This window comes from Mya arenaria, chromosome 16 (genome assembly GCF_026914265.1).
Source record: "Mya arenaria isolate MELC-2E11 chromosome 16, ASM2691426v1".
Lineage (NCBI taxonomy): Eukaryota > Metazoa > Mollusca > Bivalvia > Myida > Myidae > Mya > Mya arenaria.
This window is the reverse complement of record NC_069137.1, coordinates 37548864-37568109: the sequence shown is the minus strand read 5'-3', so window position 1 is coordinate 37568109 and position 19246 is coordinate 37548864. Positions and strand designations below refer to the sequence as shown.

Genomic DNA, 19246 nt, shown 5'->3' with positions numbered 1-19246 from the left:
TTTGCATTAAATGCAAACTAGAGTTATCTATCTTGGTTAATTAAGTAGGTTGGATGGTTAAGTACCATTGTATCAAGTCTCAATGCAATACCTCAAGTAGTTGCTGAGATATTAACCTATGTGTGCTTACACGCAAAACCTTAACCAGAATTTCTAAGTCAAATAATAAAGGGCAATTATTTGCATTAAATGCAAACTAGAGTTATCTTACTTGATTAATTAAGTAGGTTGGATGGTTGAGTACCATTGTATAAAGTCTCACTGCAATACCTCGAGTAGTTGCTGAGATATTAACCAATGTGTGCTTGCACGCAAAACCTTAACCAGGATTTCTAAGTAACATAATAAAGGGCAATAATTTGCATTAAATGCAAACTAGAATTATCTTACTTGGTTAATTAAGTAGGTTGGATGGTTGAGTACCATTGTATAAAGTCTCAATGCAATACCTCAAGTAGTTGCTGAGATATTAACCTATGTGTGCTTGCACACAAAACCTTAACCAGAATTTCTAAGTCTATTAATAAAGGCCTATTATTTGCATTAAATGCAAACTAACTAGAGTTATCTAACTTAGTTAATTAGGTAGGTTGAATGGTTGAGTACCATTGTATAAAGTCTCAATGCAATACCTCAAGTAGTTGCTGAGATATAAACCTATGTGTGCTTACACGCAAAACCTTAACCAAGGTGTGACGCCGACGCCGACGCTTGGGTGAGTAGTATAGCTCTCCTTATTCTTTGAATAGTCGAGCTAAAAATGAAAAAGTTGTCAAAATGTTCAATCTGTGAGAGTGCAGCTTTAAGATCCAATTATCCGCCAGAAAATCTTTAGGGCCAACGATCTTTTTATTCACATAAAAAATGGGTAATATTGCATTTTGAATCTTAACACAAACGCATTTTGAAACGATTCTACATTTATTTGTGACATTCAGTTCAGGTTAAGAATAATAAACATCTTAAAATTACAACAATACATTTTTTTTACAATGTTTGAAGATCAGAAATTAGAACACAGATAACATGAATATAAATAACGTTAGTCATAGAAGAGCACTGGTTTTGTCAGCTATAAAAGTATTGCAAATGTGACCTTTCAAAGAACGCCATGACAAGCATGATTAATGCTGAAACAACAGGTATCTTGTTTTGTAAAAAATAGCCATTCGTAAGATTTTTTGCTGAAGCTATTGTATATTCATGTTTATAAACCAAACATTTGTAACAAATCAAGTAATTCAAATATAAAAATACCTTTTGAAAAAAAGTATTCTTATCAGCAAATTGCTTAACTGTTTAATTAAAATTTATAATGGTTAAAAAGAGGGCATTGCTAAACTATTCAGGCAAGTCCCAACAGGTCTTACTTAAAACGGTCAAATCCAATTACAACAGTGTTGCAATTAATAAATGTTCAGTTGCTTCAAAAACGATAATGTTACATAAATATACACCTTGTGAAACTCTAAAATGCTATAAGCGTATAAATCTATAAAAAAGGATCTAATCAATCCTGATTACAATCAATTGAAACTAATCAAAACTACATACATATGCTGATATAGACTTTGGGGGGGGGGCACTTTAGGCTCCCAATGCGGGCCAGGCTCCCAATGCGGGCCAAAGGAGTGAAGCACACTGCTTAAGAAGCACTGGCTTTTTAGAAGCACTTTTGATGGCTCTCCTGACTTGAACCGAATCAAATTTGAACCGAACTGGAGTGTCATTATGAACATTAAACAAAAGCAACCATTTTTAGATATACATCTTTCGGTTCCTGGTGCCATAAGATCCGCAGAAATACGCCGACAATCTCATTTTACGTCAATTCCCTTATTTGCTGGTCTTTAATACAAGAACGCCGCGGAGCGAACATCTATGGTCGTCTGGATTTTTTTCAGTTTCACGAGGGGCATAACTTGATAATTATTGAAGTCAGATTTATGGGCCTTGATATACGAGTGAAACAAATTTACCAAGTTGCATGAGTACACCATGAACGTTTTTTTTGAGTTAAGGTTGAATGTTTTTAACTATGACGCGGCCGACGACACCAATGCTAAGAAATGCCATATATTTTTTTTTAAATTGAAAAGCTGATTTAAAAAGAAGTTTGCTGCAGATGTAACGCCGTTTAGATATCCATTATTTACTGTTTGAGATATCATTCATTTACTTTCTCGAACTGTGAGGTTTACAAGTTTCTCAAGCACGTTCACTTTATGAAGTAGCGTGAATGCCTTTGTTACAAATAGGTATTTAAACTGAATGTATGTAAACATAATATGTGAATAAAAGCAACGTATGGATTTCTTTGAAACAAAAAATATGAGAAAATAATGCAGTAGAAATAAAGATAAAAAGTATGGTAACATAATATTTAATATTATGTATTCATGATAAAACGAAATCTAAATAAAATCAATACAACCAAATAAGATCACAGTTTAGAGAAGGTGAATTAAAGAGAAAAAATGTTCAAGTATAACATAGATCACACAATGATATAACAACAAATTACCATCTAATTATCTAAACCCTGATATAAAACAAATATTATTTAATGTTTAACACAGGACAACATACATGTAATTATCAACTAAGTAGTAATGCAGTATACACAGTAAGAGGGAAAACAAAACTAGCACAGTGATTGCAAATTTCATTGCATATAGAGCATAAGTGTGCTGTATAATCACCTTTGATAGAACACCTGGGACCAGTTTCAATAAAATATTTTAATCGTAACTTTGAAAATTTAAAATCTGTATTAGCATCATAGATGGCATAAAGTCTTTTTTTTCGTTTCTTTCTGTTTTGTTTTTATCTTTAATACAGGCTAGAGTTTATTTAATATCAAAATCGGTGCCCAATAATGAAAATATGACACAAAGGAAATTAATTCCACTTAGCGAGAATTTATTTCATATTAAAGTTTTGCCAAATAATGAAAATATGACACAAAGATAATCATTCCACTTAACGACTAAGATATCTTTATTGAAACAGGCCCCTTAGCATGATAACACAGGCAATGCCAAATGAATACCAATTAAGCTATTAATTTTACATTGCACCCCAATTTACTGGTGTCACTTGGTATAAGTACACATTTTACTAACTAAATGATTGAAGGTTCGATTTACATTTCAGATCTTCACATAAGGGACGGACCTTTCCTGCATCAAATTGCTTAATGTAAACAATTTTAAATTAAAAACGAAAATTAATATAAGCATATTTGGTGTGATTACTTTATAACAATACAAATAATGCAATAATGGTATAGGCGTAAGTGATCAAAGCTACTATTTAAAGCTCAAAAAGATATCATGAAACCAAAAAGAAACACTGAAGCAACCCTGAAACACTAGCTATACAGTAACATTGAAACACTGTAAAAAGTGTACGTTCCGATGCCAATTTCTTCTATTATAAAAATGTACCTCATCTGACTTTGCCTTTATAAAATTCAATATTCTAGTCATCATTAGGTATTCTGTAATGAATCATGTGCTTATTACAGTCTAAACATTAATTTGTTACTTTCTCAAGCGCCTGAGCAGAATAGGCGTTTGTAAAATATAGTTAAAGTAGACTCTTAGCGCTTTAGTATACTCTAAGCGTTTCGCAGACGTAATCAGTATAAACAATATTTTTACGGTATAATAAATCGCTTAAAACCTTAATTGATAATAACTTTAAAATTATATGTAACCACCTCTATGATATTTAATATTTATATGACAACAAAATCATTCAACCAAATTAATAAAAAATGTGCAATAACTGTGACTGTGACCTCGACCTCCCAAACCAAAAGGGTCAACGATTGACGATACAAATTACATGCAAAATCTTGTGAAGTAAAACATTGTCTTATTAACTGTTGCTTTAAAAATTGATAAGGACCATCTATCAGTGTTTAGATTACATGCTCCAAGGTCATATTGTCATATTATGAAATTTTTCCTCAGACATTTCTTTAAAAAGTACCTGTGACCATGACCTTTGACCCCGATTCAAAACTCTAGCTAAAACAATTCATACTATCTAAAATAAGAAAGGTATTTTTAATCAGTATAAGGAAATAAAGAGGCCTGAATTTTAGAAATACACAACAATTATAAAATTGAGAATACTCTTGGAAGACAACAACAACAACAACAACAACAGAAACATGAACATAGGCACTGACTTTCTCCGTGTCTACACTGGCATGAAATATTGCATATAATAAATACACTTATCTTAATCAGTAATAAATACAAACCTTACAATAACATGCAGACACATAACAATATTTAGGTATTTCCAAACAACACAACTGCAGCTGATGCTACTTAACCAAGGTTAAAATAATTTATGTTTGTTTCATTTAATTTGTTTTGTCAAGACTGTATCACACTAAAAACCGTTGCAATTTTGTTTGTTTCAAATTTCATTTCCCCATTTGTTTTAGTACAAAGATAAAAGATAAAACTATATTGTCTGACTGAAATAAAGTATTTGGGTTAAGTGCAAAGGAATAGGGTTGGTCCGGAAACCGAAAAAAACTTTTTTTTTCTTCACATGCCTAAGACAAAGAAACAAACGTGAGGAACATGCATCGATACTTTATAAAGAAGCACTTAATTAATTACTAATGATCTTAGAATGATTGTAAATAATATTTTTTTAATGGATTAAGACTTAATGGCATCAGGTACATCTCATTCAAAGACGTAATGAAAAAAAACCAACAAAAATAAGTCTACATTACAATGAATTGCACTTATTATTTGATATATTTCCATTCGGCAAGACATTTAAAGACAACATAAGCTCTAATGACATTTTAACTCTAATGAGCTTTTAATTAACTAACTATAAGAGACAACATAAGCTCTAATGACATTTTAACTCTAATGAGCTTTTAATTAACTAACTATAAGACATTTTAAAGACAACAAAAACTCAAATGACATTTTAAATCTAATGAGCTTTTAATTAACTAACTATCATTTTTAAACGCTAAAACGTGACCATACAACTGCCCTTTTTACGAATCAAATATTGCAAATACTGATGAAAACAAGCTCCCCCCAAAATAACGATATGAACTATTTTTCCACATTTGCACTCAACAAAAATTGGTTACTTATTCAATTCTCAATATTAATATAAAACAACTGAATTTTGTTATAAGCCTCCTTACCAATATTCTACACAGTTATCTCCCTTGACAAGCACAAAAGCTACCCGCAAACAAGGAAAAATAGCTCGATTTCAGCTTAAAACATTTTTAAAGAAATAATTTCATTTAAATTCATTGTTGGATTGTTTTGTTAACATCTTAAGACTAAGTATGTTTCGTATTTGAAATTCAAAAAATAAATTTTAAGATTTTGAATGAGGTCATGTGATTCGGTTAAAAATATCCTGATATGCGTGATAGCAGTGATATTCGTACAGCAAAGGGAAGTAACCGCTGTGTGGAGTTTGCCTAATATGCATAACAAGTTTAAGGAGGAGAGGACCTAAAGATAGATGTGATTGTTTTGATGAAATCTGATTGTGAAAAGTCATTAGAGGTCAAAAGTGTTCCTTAAGGTACCAATCCATGTGAACGTTTTAATGAAATCTGATTGTAAAAAGTCATTAGAGGTCAAAAGTGTACCTTAAGGTACTAGTGCATGTGAACGTTTTAATGAAATCTGATTGTGAAAACAATTATTCGCCTTTGTAGATTTTGCTTAGTGTACATCAAATGAGGGTTTTCAGAGTCACATTAAGCAACAGTCAATGACTTTCAAACTAAATTCTGTAAGGCAAACACCCATAACCAGCACTTGTAAGCAGTGGGTCAAGCTTAATATCAACAGCGATAAAATATTAGCATCAGTTCGGTAATCCCAAACACAAGCCATTACCTTAAAATGGCATAATTATTCAAATTACACCCATTAAATTGCACAAAGAGATAACAGCATACTCACTACTATTCACACTAATCTTATTTGTTGTTCGTTTTACTTTCATAAGATGATACTGGTGATTGTACATTGTAAAATCCAGTCGAAAGTGAAACTATAATTTAAGGTATATCATACAATATGAAAAAAAAATCATATACTCATGAATTATGTTTAAACAGAATGTGTACATGGTCAAATTAATCTAATAGATCTATTATGAAATGCTTTTGTTAGAAATATTCTTCTACAAGATCAATTATGGAATGCCTTTGTAAGAAAGGATACTTCTATTAAATCAATTATGGAATGCCTTTGTTAGAATGTATGTTCCTACTAAATCAATCATGGAATGTCTTTGTTAGAATGTATACTCCAAATAAATTAATTATGGACTGCCTCTGTTAGAATGTATAATCCTACAAGAACAATTGTAGAATGCCTTTGTTAGATTGTATACTCGTACTTAATCAATCATGGAATGCCTTTGTTAGATTGTATACTCATACTTAATCAATCATGGAATGCCTTTGTTTGAATGTATACTCGTACTAAATTAATCATGGAATGCCTTTGTTTGAATGTATACTCGTACTAAATTAATCATGGAATGCCTTTGTTTGAATGTATACTCGTACTAAATTAATCATGGAATGCCTTTGTTTGAATGTATACTCGTACTAAATTAATCATGGAATGCCTTTGTTTGAATGTATACTCGTACTAAATTAATCATGGAATGCCTTTGTTTGAAGGTATATTCGTACTACATTAATCATGGAATGCCTTTGTTTGAAGGTATATTCGTACTACATTAATCATGGAATGCCTTTGTTAGAATGTATACTTCTTCTAGACCAATTTTGGAATGCCTTTGCTAGAATTTTCTATACTTAATACAATAGATATATTTGCTAGTTATAAAAATCTCTCAGAGGAATGTCCATGAAAACACGGTATTAATACAATTGCTTATCTTAAATTAATGGAATGTATGTTAATCTTACGAACAAAATAAAAACATCTTTAACTCATCATTTCAATAAACATAAAAAATGTATAACAAACAGCGTGGTAAAATTGGAGGGCACTGACCGAAAAAACATAATGGTCTTGTAATATAGCTGAATAAATATGGATAACATTAGAACGAGGTACACATAACTTAGAACAAGGGACACATCACTAAGAACAAGGTACACATAACTTAGAACAAAGTCCACATCGCTTAGGACAGGAAACACATAACTTAGATCAAGGTACACTTAACTTAGATAAAGGTACATGTAACTTAAAACAAGGTACACATAACTTAGAACAAGGTACACATCACTAAGAACAAGGTACACATAACTTAGAACAAAGTACACATCGCTTAGGACAAGGTACACATAACTTAGATCAAAGTACATGTAACTTAGAACAAGGTACACATAACTTAGATCAAGGTACACATAACTTACACATAACTTAGATCAAGGTACACATAACTTAGATCAAGGTACATGTAACTTAGAACAATGTACACGTAACTTAGAACAAGGTACTCGTCAATTATTTTCATTTTTGCAGTTTTATATAACTAACAATATACAAACAACAACAATTCCATTAAAAACTTCACAAGAAGTTGTTCAAAATGGGGCTTTTCTTAGAACTTATTAAAGCCAAAGCCACAGACCTAGCTGTTCATGCGTGTTTTGTCTCTGGCAAAATGTGCGCCATGTTTTATTAATCCGAATATCTCAAACAATTTTTTGAGTAATGACAGAGGTTTAAACATGACAACTACAACATTAAGGTTTTGACCATACATAGAACATATACCTAGACATAAACATGCTTGCTAAAACAGACCAGGCAAAAATCGTCCAAAATTGCTGAAAATAAATTGGAATTAAAATTTCTAGCATTCAACTTTTCGCAAATGTGTAACATTTTTCAGAATCATAAATGTCATGTTTTAATACTGGAAGTTTTTTTTAATATTGTCAAGATTTGTACATTCCATGTTTATTTTGCATATTAAAATTGCTTAACATCGTCAGGAATAGCACATTCCATGTTTCTTTGTCATGTTAGTTTTAACCTTATCAAGCTATCACTATCCAGCAAGCTGAATTGTAATATTTTACAGAAAAGGCAAAAATCATCTAAAATTACCTAAAACAAAATAAATTTCTACTCCTAGCATTCGCTTTCCCCATTTTGGTGACTCCCGCTGCGTAACTTGGTGACCTCGTCCTCAAGCTGCCGGATTCTCTTGTCTTTCAAAGCTAGTTGTTCCTTTAAAGCCTTGATCTCTTTCACTTGTTGAAAATACGCCTTCCTCAACTGAAATGGGAACAAGTAAAACTTTTAAGTACTGAGATAGGCGTACAATCAGATCTATTAAATGTTTGCTCTATCATAGAATGGTTTAACGAAGAGACAGGGTCTTTTCAGTAAAGATTAGGAAGATGTCTGGCATATTCATTTTTGTTGTAAATTTGAATGCAAACACTTCAAAATGGGAAAATTTAACAATTTTATGTTCATTGAATCTTTATATATAACTTTATATTAAACTTTATATAAGATTGACAAACAATTAGAAAACAAACTCAAGTATTCAAGCATTAGTACATAGAACGATCTCATGGTTAAACTCCCCTTCCCAAAAAAAACATTTTTTTTCGTAATAAATTTTGGAAAATAAGACAGTGTCTATAAATTGGAAAAACACAACAATTTCTTATCAATTAGGAAGTAGCCGTATTTGGCTGCTGCTAAAGAGGTTGAAAAGGCGCAGAGAGAAGGAATCTTATACAGTAAATGATCACATAAAAGCTTAATTATTAAATCATAGAAGAAAATTGAAGAAGCTCTGATTACTTAATCATTCTTGTGTTCATTCCTTAATAGACATTTTATAATATATTTATTTCATTGTTCTTTGACTACCTACAAAAGTGATAAATGTTCACATACAAGTATTACATTTTTTTCTTCACTTTTAAAGACATAATATGGTTTATTCTTTTCTACTCAGCCATGCCAGGTCTTAAATATTTCAAATTACTGTACTACAGAACACTATCTAGCAAATCTAGTCTAGTAAATGGCAATAAATGGGATTATCAATATACAAGTACATAAACATATATAACTTTTGTCTCTAATTAACTAATTATGGATAAAATAAGTAACGGTAGATTTGGTCTACAACACAGTCTGTGATTGTTTTCTAAATATGTTTCTATAATTAACAAAATATAAGAAATAGCTCTAAAATAAGTCACATACTGGTGCATACTTTGTTTATTTATAAACTAAAAATGTGTGACATTGTCTAGGAAAGTAAATGCTTTGATCATTTACGTATTTTAATAATTGTGTAACATTGTCCAGGATAATGCATGCTGTGATTATTTGGAAAGTTAAAGATGCACTTTTACTCCCAAATAAGATTTACCACAATTTATACAATTGTTTTAATTTGCTAAAAAAAGATGAAAAAATGTCGAAAACAATGGCTCTTATGAAATATACCGAGCTTAGTTTGAATGAAAGGTGCAGAAAACACAGTATTTCTACCTTAAGAGACGATTGTAAAACACAGTAAAATTTTAGCACTCACCAATCATTTAATATTTTTGGGTTTTCAGCTGTTAAATTCACGGCTACAATCTTGCTATCAGTTATTAATATTTTAATAAGTGCATATTTAATAAGTAGTAAAGATTTATCACTCAAAATTTATGTTGCAATACAAGCGTATGTATTGATTTTGAATATGAGTGTCACTTATGAGTGTCACTTAAAATTGCGTGACATTGTCCAGGATAATGCATGCTGTGATTATTTGAGAAGTTTAATTGCGTGACATTGTCCAGGATAATGCATGCTATGATCATATGAAACATTAAATTGTGTGACATTGTCCAGGATAATATATGCTTTGACCATATGACAAATTAAATTGTGTGACATTGTCCAGGATAATACATGCTTTGACCATATGACAAATTAAATTGTGTAACATTGTCCAGGATAATACATGCTTTCACCATATGACAAATTAAATTGTGTGACATTGTCCAGGATAATACATGCTTTGACCATATGACTAATTTAAATTAAATTGTGTGACATTGTCCAGGATAATACATGCTTTGACCATATGACAAATAAAATTGTGTGACATTGTCCAGGATAATGAATGATGATTATTAGGGAAATTCAATTGTTTAATTTTGTCCAGGATAATGAATACTTAGATCATATAAAAAATAAATTGTATAACATTGCCCAGGATTATGCATGCTTTGATCATTTAAAAAACACTTGCCATGTGTGTTGGGGAAGTTATGTGCAATTTTGTCCAGAAAAGTAGAATTATGTAAATGTTTCTAAAATAGTTTATGTCATGTCCAAAATAGAACATGCCAAGTTTATTAGGCCAGTCATGTTTAGATTAGTTTAAAATTATTATTTTTACAACAATTGTGAAAGAAGATTATAACAATAAACCTCTTTGGTACGAGTTTACAGGAGAGTGTGATCTTCTGTTTGAGTGAAACTGGAGTATCTGGAGGAAATCAACTTGTCCAGCTTGGTGACCACAAACCAAAATCACATGCCCCCAGACCAGGAAAAAAACTCTGCACTTACCGGATAACCTATAACCTATTAGTTTACCTTTGTCCAGTACAGTACATGCCATATTCAATTTTCATTTAAAAACGTGTTGAGTGATTCAAACATTTGCAAACTCAGGCGCCAACATCACAAAAACATTCAAGTCAAATCTAAATCCCAACTCATTTTACCACATAAAAGCATACTATGATTCAAAATCTTTATTTTTACTCTTTTTAAAATCATTTTCCTCATAGGTGTTGATTAAAAGCTTTGTCAATATTGTAAATAAATATCATACCAGTGAAAATAATGTACATGAAAAATTGTTAAAAAGACCAATGAAATGTACTCAATTACATCTTATGCTACATCTTATGCTGCATTTTTTTCTCATTGGAATCTTGACCGAAGGTTTTAATCACAATAATCGCTGAAAAAAAATATTTTGAAAAAACAAACAAAAAAACATTTTGTGATATTGCGGCCCGGAACTCTGTGGGGTATGAAAACACCAAGGGAGTTTATCTAGCAACAAAATCCACATTACTCATTCCAAACACAGAGTGTGCAAACACTTACTTTCTCATTTCTATCAAATAACTGTTGAAAAAATATAGTAAATTGTATACAGCATAAAGATTGCGAACATTTGTAAACAAGAGATGTTTGTCAAACATTATGCCCCCCCTGAGCGCCATGTTGTCAGGATTATATGGACAATTGAATGAAATATGCATGGACCGAAATGACAGCTGATTTGTTGCTGTTTTAAGATTATGACCATTAAAGTGTGAGGATAAAGTGTATTATGACCGTCATGACCTTTGACTCTATGAACTCAAAATCCAGAGTCATCAGCTGGTCACCAGAAACCTAAATATCAAGTTTGAGGGCCATGGGTGCAGGCATTGTCAAGTTATCACAAGACAAGTTTTTTTCGTTCAAGGTCACTGTGACCTTGACCTTTGACCTGATGGCCACTTAAATCATAAGGGGTCATCTACAAGTCAGATGCAACTCCAAGTTAAGTTTGAAGGCCATGTGTTCAGGCATTGTTGAGTTATCACTCGGACAACCTTTTACCATTCAAGATCACTGTGACCTTGACCTTTGGCTCTATGAATCCTAAATCAATAAGGGTTATCTACTGGTCAGGCTTAACATCCATATCAAGTTTAATGATCATAGGTTCAGGCATTGTTGAGATATCAGTGGGGGAAGATTTGTTAACTCTTTTGCGTTAAAGGTTACTGTGACATTGACCTTGGCCTGATGACCCCCAAAGTCGATTGGGGTCATCTACTGGGCAGGCCCAACCTTCATGTCAAGTTTGATGACCATAGGTCCAAGAATTGTCGAGTTTGCTTTCAAGGTCACTGTGACCTTGACCTTTGACCCCTAAAATCAATAGGGGTCATCTACTGGTCAGGCCCAACATCCATGTCAAGTTTGAGGGCCATGGGTGCAGGCATTGTTGAGTTATCAATCGGACAACCTTTTACCATTCAAGGTCACTGTGACCTTGACCTTTGGCCCAATGACCCCCAAAAACAATAGGGGTCATCTACTGGTCAGGCCCAACCTCCAAGTCAAGTTTGAGGGCCATGGGTGTAGGCATTGTCACGTTATCACTCGGACAACCTTTTACCATTCAAGGTCACTGTGACCTTGACCTTTGGTCTGATGACCCCCAAAAACAATAGGGGTCATCTCCTGGTCAGGCCCAACCTCCATGTCAAGTTTGAGGGCCATGGGTGCAGGCATTGTTGAGTTATCACTCGGCCAGCTTTAAAATTATTTTACCATTAAAGGTCACTGTGACCTTGACCTTTGACCCGATGACCCCCAAAATCAATAGGGGTCATCTACTGGTCAGGCCCACCTTCATGTGAAGTTTGATGACCATACGTCTAGGAATTGTTGAGTTATCACTCGGACAAGCTTTGGTCTACCGACGGACCGACCGACCGACTGACCGACATACCGACATGCCTGTGCAAAGCAATATACCCCTCTTCTTCGAAGGGGGGCATAAATATGTTTTAAAAAATGTATATAAAGCAAAATATTTACATTTGCTCAGCCCTTAGTATAGATGAAACTTGTTTCTGTAGTTATTACAAAAATATTGGCCTTTATATTGTAAAACACGCAAGGAGTTGTAACATCATTGTTTGTTTCAATATTGCCCTCCGATTGGATTAGCGCTACGTCATTTGATCAATGATATACGACGTTACAAAAATCAGATTTTTTTTATATACATATGTAAGTTGTTGGTTACATTTCTTTCAAAACAAATACTCAATTGCAGGAGATACTGCTATTTTTATAATAATGAATAATTATTTAAAATGTAAATTTATATAAGTATTTTTTCCTTGCTGGCACACTTCAGGAAATTTGCTCGCGTGCCCTACTGGGTTCATACAGCATAAAAGCAAGAAAAATGTGATAAATCCTTAAATATTTACACTCAATAAAAATATAAGAAAACTTAATCATTGTGTTTTTGAAATCAAAAACATACAAGACTGAAAGGCTGAATATGTATCCCCTTAACCCACCTTGAGCGAGAGTGTAGGGAGAACTGATAATAAATTGATAAGACCTATGGCTATGGCAATCCTTGTAAGTAAAAAATCAAATATTAAAAATTTAACCAAAGCCACATCACCCGTTAATAACAAAATCGTACATCTTTCGTACCTTTATTTCTTTAACTCTAACCCATTCTGAACACAAAAACCTCTATGGTATGCATTTTAAAGTTTAGAGGGACAAAACAAGAGTTCACATCACACCAACTTACTTCTGGGTCAGTATCAGGGGACATTACTCCGTCTTCCAACGTGCGCTCTGGCTGTGTAATAGGTGACCATGTCTTCTTTACATGTACAGTCTACAAGCAGGTATGAGAGGATAGTGTACATCATTTGCATGTAGCAGTAGATTGGTAGAACAGGGGCCGTTTTCATAAAACTTCGTAAGTCATTTCCTTACTTAAGTCACTTTCCTAATTTTAATATCTCTTTAGTTTAAAATTAAAAAAATCCAAAGTTGCTATTAACCTTATTGAAAAAACAACATACTTTTATATAAAAAACACTTACAATTCCTTTTATTTCACTATGAAAAAGTTAAGAAATCCACTAAAGAGGCTTTTTGAAAACCGGCCCAAGGATTATAAAAGATATTGTAGAAAAGATTAACAGCAATATGGATTAGGAATCTAAAGAATCTAAAATCTTTTAGACAGAGTTTGAGGAATTTCTTTCTGTGACCTTAATATTAAATTGAGTGGGCGCCTTTCAGAGTTTCACCAAAATTAATAACAATTCAATCAGATAGGTTAAATGTCATTTTGAGAAAAGCCAGGCCCATTTGCCAAAGCAAATATTTGAATTTGTCAAAGATAAATTATTTGATAACACAAACATATTTTCTATACAAATAAATAAATTTATAATAATATAAATTATTTTATAATTATTACAAAAGTCAACTTATTATTTTGGAAACGTTGACTGGTGACCTTTATGACCATTACCTTCCAGCGTGTGCCTTATGAAAACAAGGGGAACCACCAAGTAAAAGCCAACGCTTGTGTGTGTTGCTTTTTCTCATGAAAAACAAGGGGCATAACTTGATAATTATAAAAGCCAGAGTCATGGGCCTTTCTATACATGTGCCTAATGTATTTGGCAACATGTGTCTTCAGTTATGTTTATTACTATCTTGAACAGTTTTTAAGTTATGGCCAAGGTTAAAAATTTTGTACAAGGACGCAGATGACAACGATGTAACCGCAATACCTGTCTGTTTATCAAAAAACAAAAAACAATTAGAAGGTTGATGACTGATAAGCTGGTTTGGAAAGTAAGGGGCAATTGAATTGTTAAAGAACAGAGTCTCTTGCACAATGGATGTCTTGTTAAAAACTTATGTTTTTCATATTCCGTTAGGGTAGTTATAGAAGTCAGAAAGAATTAAAATAGGAGAATGAATTCTACATTTATATTACATATATATATGTTTATCAATGAAAAGGGGCTCATTAAGAAGCCATGGAAAATCTTAATTTAATCAAAACTGGTCACAGAAATATTCCTTCGCTTAAATTTCAGTCACTGCAATTAAACTCTTTTTTAATGACTAAATACAAGAGATTTAAGAAAGAAATGAAGAGATATAAGTAGCAATCTATTTTCTTTATAATATAAAGATATGTGAGAAAATATTACATATAAATTATATGAGATAAATGTACATGTATCAGAAACTACACATGTATTTTAGCCTTTAATTCATTAAAAAAACTGATAAAAAAACCCAAAGTATTCTATAAATGTTATACATACATATGTAACTACAAATATATTTTTAATTAGTTAGAACATTTACTTAGTGCATTAATATTACTTTGAATGTTAATAATACATATTCTTACATAGAACAAACCAATCCCATTTCTGTCAAACTTTTACCCATCTCCAGAGTATGCAAAAAGTTGTGGATTTCTTTTAGATTTTTGCATTGTCCAGAAGTATTGGAGCTCCAGGAGCCACGATTTAAATCAGTTTCAGTCTTGTAATAATTCAAGATCAAGATTCAAATCAAGATAATCCACAACCTCTTACAATATATGTTGTGAGCATAAAACACATGCCAAATTCCTCCACCTTCAAATTACCCGAAAACTGAATGTAAAAAAATATGTTTTTCCATTTTGCAATATTTTTGGGTTGATGATCATTTTAGACTGACACAAAAGTAGAGACTTGGAGGTCATTTGGCATGCTACAAGATAACACTAACTAGCAGAATAAAAAGCCACTCACATTAGCTTTGCTCTGATCATCATTTTTAATCTCCCCTAGTATCAACCTCCCTTGCGGAGAGTTGTTACTTTTATTAATAGGTGATGAATTGTCTCCCTTGGGATTTGAGTGATCTCCCTTGGATACTGATGAATTAGAGTGGTCTCCCTTGCCTTGGCTGCTGCTACTTTCAACATGTTTAATGTCAATAATTTCAATTTCACGATGTTCGAAGAATTTTGCAGCATTTTGGACACTTAAGCTGTGTGACGGCTAAAAAGAGATCACAATGCGTTGAGAAATAGAAAAATTGTGAGTAACACAGCATTAGAACATGAAAATAGTCTAGATATTATATCAGTTTGAGTTCATTAAAGAAAGAAAACAAGCATAAAACAATACACTGCAATCTGACATATTATCGTAACATATTGTTATTCTAATCCTTACCTCCAAAACAACATTTAGTTATAATACTTTTCAAACAAGCAGGCATTGAATCTATCTTTTTAAATTACAAAAATAAAGCACCCATTTCTTAGAACACATTGCATTTAGAAAACACCAAGCATTTACACAGACCGGTTTTTCAAAGGAATTGTCTGGAAAAGTATGCATTTTTCTCATACATAAAAGCTGGTAATTTTAAGACAATACTCAAATTCCATTTAATTCCAAAATAAACAATTCCACTTTTTTTAAATAGACTCTGTTTGATAAAAAAAAATCATTTATAGGATGCACTATATCTTATAAGCAGTCAAGTTAAGAGAAAGAAATAGCAGCCTAGCAAAACCATGCAATCTTTAAACCAAATATACTTTCTCAAACATACATGTCATCCATAAACCATCAAGAACTTGGTAATACTAGAATATGATGTCATTTTCCAAATATAGCATCTTACTTCATTGCTTCCTTTAATCCCATTGGCTATTACATCTGGTGGAGGTTCTTGATTGGCTGACCATGACCTATTGACTGTTCTTCTGGTTGGTGAGGTCACTTCAGTGCTTTCTGATGACCCTGAGGAAAAACAGTAAGCATATGCACATTCATTTTTCGCCAATCCAAGGGGTATAACTCCACTAATGTTCTGTCAAGATGATGGGACATTCAGGGGCGAATAAAGGCACACCCCAGTAAGTCCTGGCGTATAAATCAATTTTGGTTCCTTCGAAAAGACAAGTGCTTATATCTCGAAATCAGCAATAACATTTGATGGCTAAGGGGTATATACATGCATCATTTAATTGGTGACAGATAATTGTAAGTTCAGTCTGATTGTTGTCATATAGAATGCTTGAACAGGGTTTTTAAGCAGTGGGTTTTTAGAGCCAAAATTCCGCCTCATTCCACTCCTATAAAATCTAATATTTTTCCTTTACCCAGCTAAAAAATTCCCTTTATCTCTCTCTTTTTGGAGGGGGGGGGGCATTGACCCCTTTACATTAAGCAATGCATCAAAAGCAAAGAAGTTGAAGAACATAATCTAAATTGTTACTAAATTTAAGTAACGAGTTGTCTTCAAATTTGGTACTAATTTGTCACCAAATTTTAATACTAAACTTTCACCAAATTTTGGTACTTAATTGTCACCATACTTAAGTACTAATTTGTCACCAAATTTTGTTACATAATTATTGCCAAATTTTAGCACTAAATTGTCACCAATTTTTTTTCCTAAATTGTCACCAAATTTAAGTACTAAATTGTCACCAAATTTTGGAAATAAATTGTCACTTAAGTTTGGTACTAATTTGTCAAAAAAATTTGTGTACTAAATTGTCCCCAAATTTTGGTCCTACTTTGTCACCAAATTCTGGTACTAAATTGTGACCAAATTTTCTCCAGATTTTGGCACTTACCTTTATTTTCGAAAGCTGCAATCTTACTGTTGACAAAGGCTTTATCCTTCTGAACATCCACAACATCAGGTGTCTGGTTTTCCTTGCTTTTTGTTTCATTTTGACTGCAAAGTTAATAGTACAAAATAATGTCATTTATCATATATTTTTTATATATTACTAGTGTTATTACTTTGAATGTGGTGTCATAAATCAATAACAATCATATTTAGAGATGTTTTATATATTAAGGACAATTACTCATAAAATAACTGTTTATGATATAAATAAAATATCATACACATGAGCATTCAATATAAATTTATTAGTTTCTTGCTAGGAATCTACTTGGATTTACCTGTTAACATCAGTGCGAAATATCCCTCAAAATACATATACCCATGAATGCATTTTATATACGGAAATGATGTTAACATTATTGTTTGTGGGTTTTGTATAAGTTCAATTATTTTTTCTGGCATGGTCTAAAATTGACAATTTCTTGACTTCAATAATACAGCAATGAAACCTATAGAGACTAGCCCATTAGCTTAAAATTTCACATTTAACTCTTTAGCACATATGCATAAACATGTTTCACACTCATTCACATAAAACCATCATTTATGGTTTTAGCTTGAGAGTAATGGAAGGGTTCTTTTTTGGTAGCACCCTTCTGCTCTCATAGCGACCAACCTGTACTCAAGTTAAAACCCTATCATACTTTACCTAGGAGTAGGATTCAATGTCACAATATCCTCACAAGTGCTCAGCCTCTTGATGTTCTTCAACGACGCTGGCATCTTCTGCATCTCTGGTCTTGAATTGGTTGTCTCCCCATGGCTGCCTCGTTGCTGTGAGGAGGCTGTCGAGGAGGGCACAACCTTATAGGTGGTGATGGTTGGGGTGTGGTTAATCGTTTCATCCTGTTGGAATAAAAATTGGCTTCATATACAAATGAATCAAATATAAAGTTCATAAGAAATGAAATATTTATTTAACGATATTTTTGAAAACCATACTATTAGGAACTTATGGAGGTTTAAGAAGGAAGTTTTAACTTTCTTTGCTCATGGTTTAAGCTAGAAAAAAACCTTTATAAAAGTGACTGAAGTATTATTATTATTATTATCATTATTATATTACATTGAAATATAAAGTAAATTCAAACAGATAAATCTTGTGCATCAACTTTTATGATGAAATATATTCATTTAAAAAACAGAAAAGAATTTCCTGTTATAATTTCAAAGCAATTTTTCAACCTGTATTTCAACAAATCTCAATGAAATTTAAACATATGGTTATAAATTTGAAATAATTATTGAGAAAGTTTGCTTTCTGTAAGATTTTTTTACATAATAATGTGTAACTGGTTTTGAATGCATGCAATGCAAATGCAAAAAGCTTATAACAGTGTATAAATACATTTGTTACACTCTATAAAATGGGAAATTCTACAGCGGAAAATGTGTACTTTTTTCATAACAAAGACTGTCATAATCACCAACATGATGCACCATTGAGCAAAAGCCGTTGTATTTTGGTAAAAAATGGTTATAACTTTAACAAGTATTGAATACATAGTTATGGGCCTTGCTTTGCATGTGTGTTTTGCCTTTGTCAACATATGTACCAAGTTTCATTTGCATATCAAGAATAGGTATTAGAGTAATGTCCAATGTTTAAAGGTCTAGTTTAAAGCTGCACTCTCACAGATTGAACGTTTTGACAACTTTTTTATTTTTTGTCTTGGAACAAGCCAACTTTCGCAAACATCCATGGAATGCAGTAAGATAAGACTGCTGACAAAAAATAAGATTGCAGATTTTTATATTTAAGTTTAAAAAATGATGTTTTATGCATTTTTCATAAACCGTTAGTAACAGTTCAGGCCATAAAACATTAATTTTCGAATGGAAATATGACGATCTATGATCTGATTTTTTGTCAGCAATCTTATATCATTGGTTTGCAGATATTTACGCAAAAATTTGCC

The 19246-nt window shown here is 32.2% G+C and overlaps 1 protein-coding gene across 8 annotated transcripts in view; it reads right to left on the bottom strand.

Annotated features, from left to right (window-relative positions):
- Positions 1-914: 914 nt before the first annotated feature.
- Positions 915-19246, bottom strand: part of LOC128222014 (coronin-2B-like) — a 42510-nt gene continuing 24178 nt past the window's right edge. For 4 of the 8 annotated variants that reach the window (XM_052930749.1, XM_052930748.1, XM_052930752.1 and 1 more), the window contains 7 exons: positions 17977-18173; positions 17269-17372; positions 16308-16426; positions 15422-15673; positions 13393-13482; positions 11160-11180; positions 915-8291 (listed from right to left, as the gene is read on the bottom strand). In XM_052930749.1, coding sequence (XP_052786709.1) covers positions 8145-8291; positions 11160-11180; positions 13393-13482; positions 15422-15673; positions 16308-16426; positions 17269-17372; positions 17977-18173 — 930 coding nt within the window. In that variant the 3' untranslated portion in view covers positions 915-8144. The remainder of the gene's footprint in view (positions 8292-11159; positions 11181-13392; positions 13483-15421; positions 15674-16307; positions 16427-17268; positions 17373-17976; positions 18174-19246) is intronic. The other 4 variants (XM_052930751.1, XM_052930753.1, XM_052930754.1 and 1 more) reach the window with 4 other exon arrangements.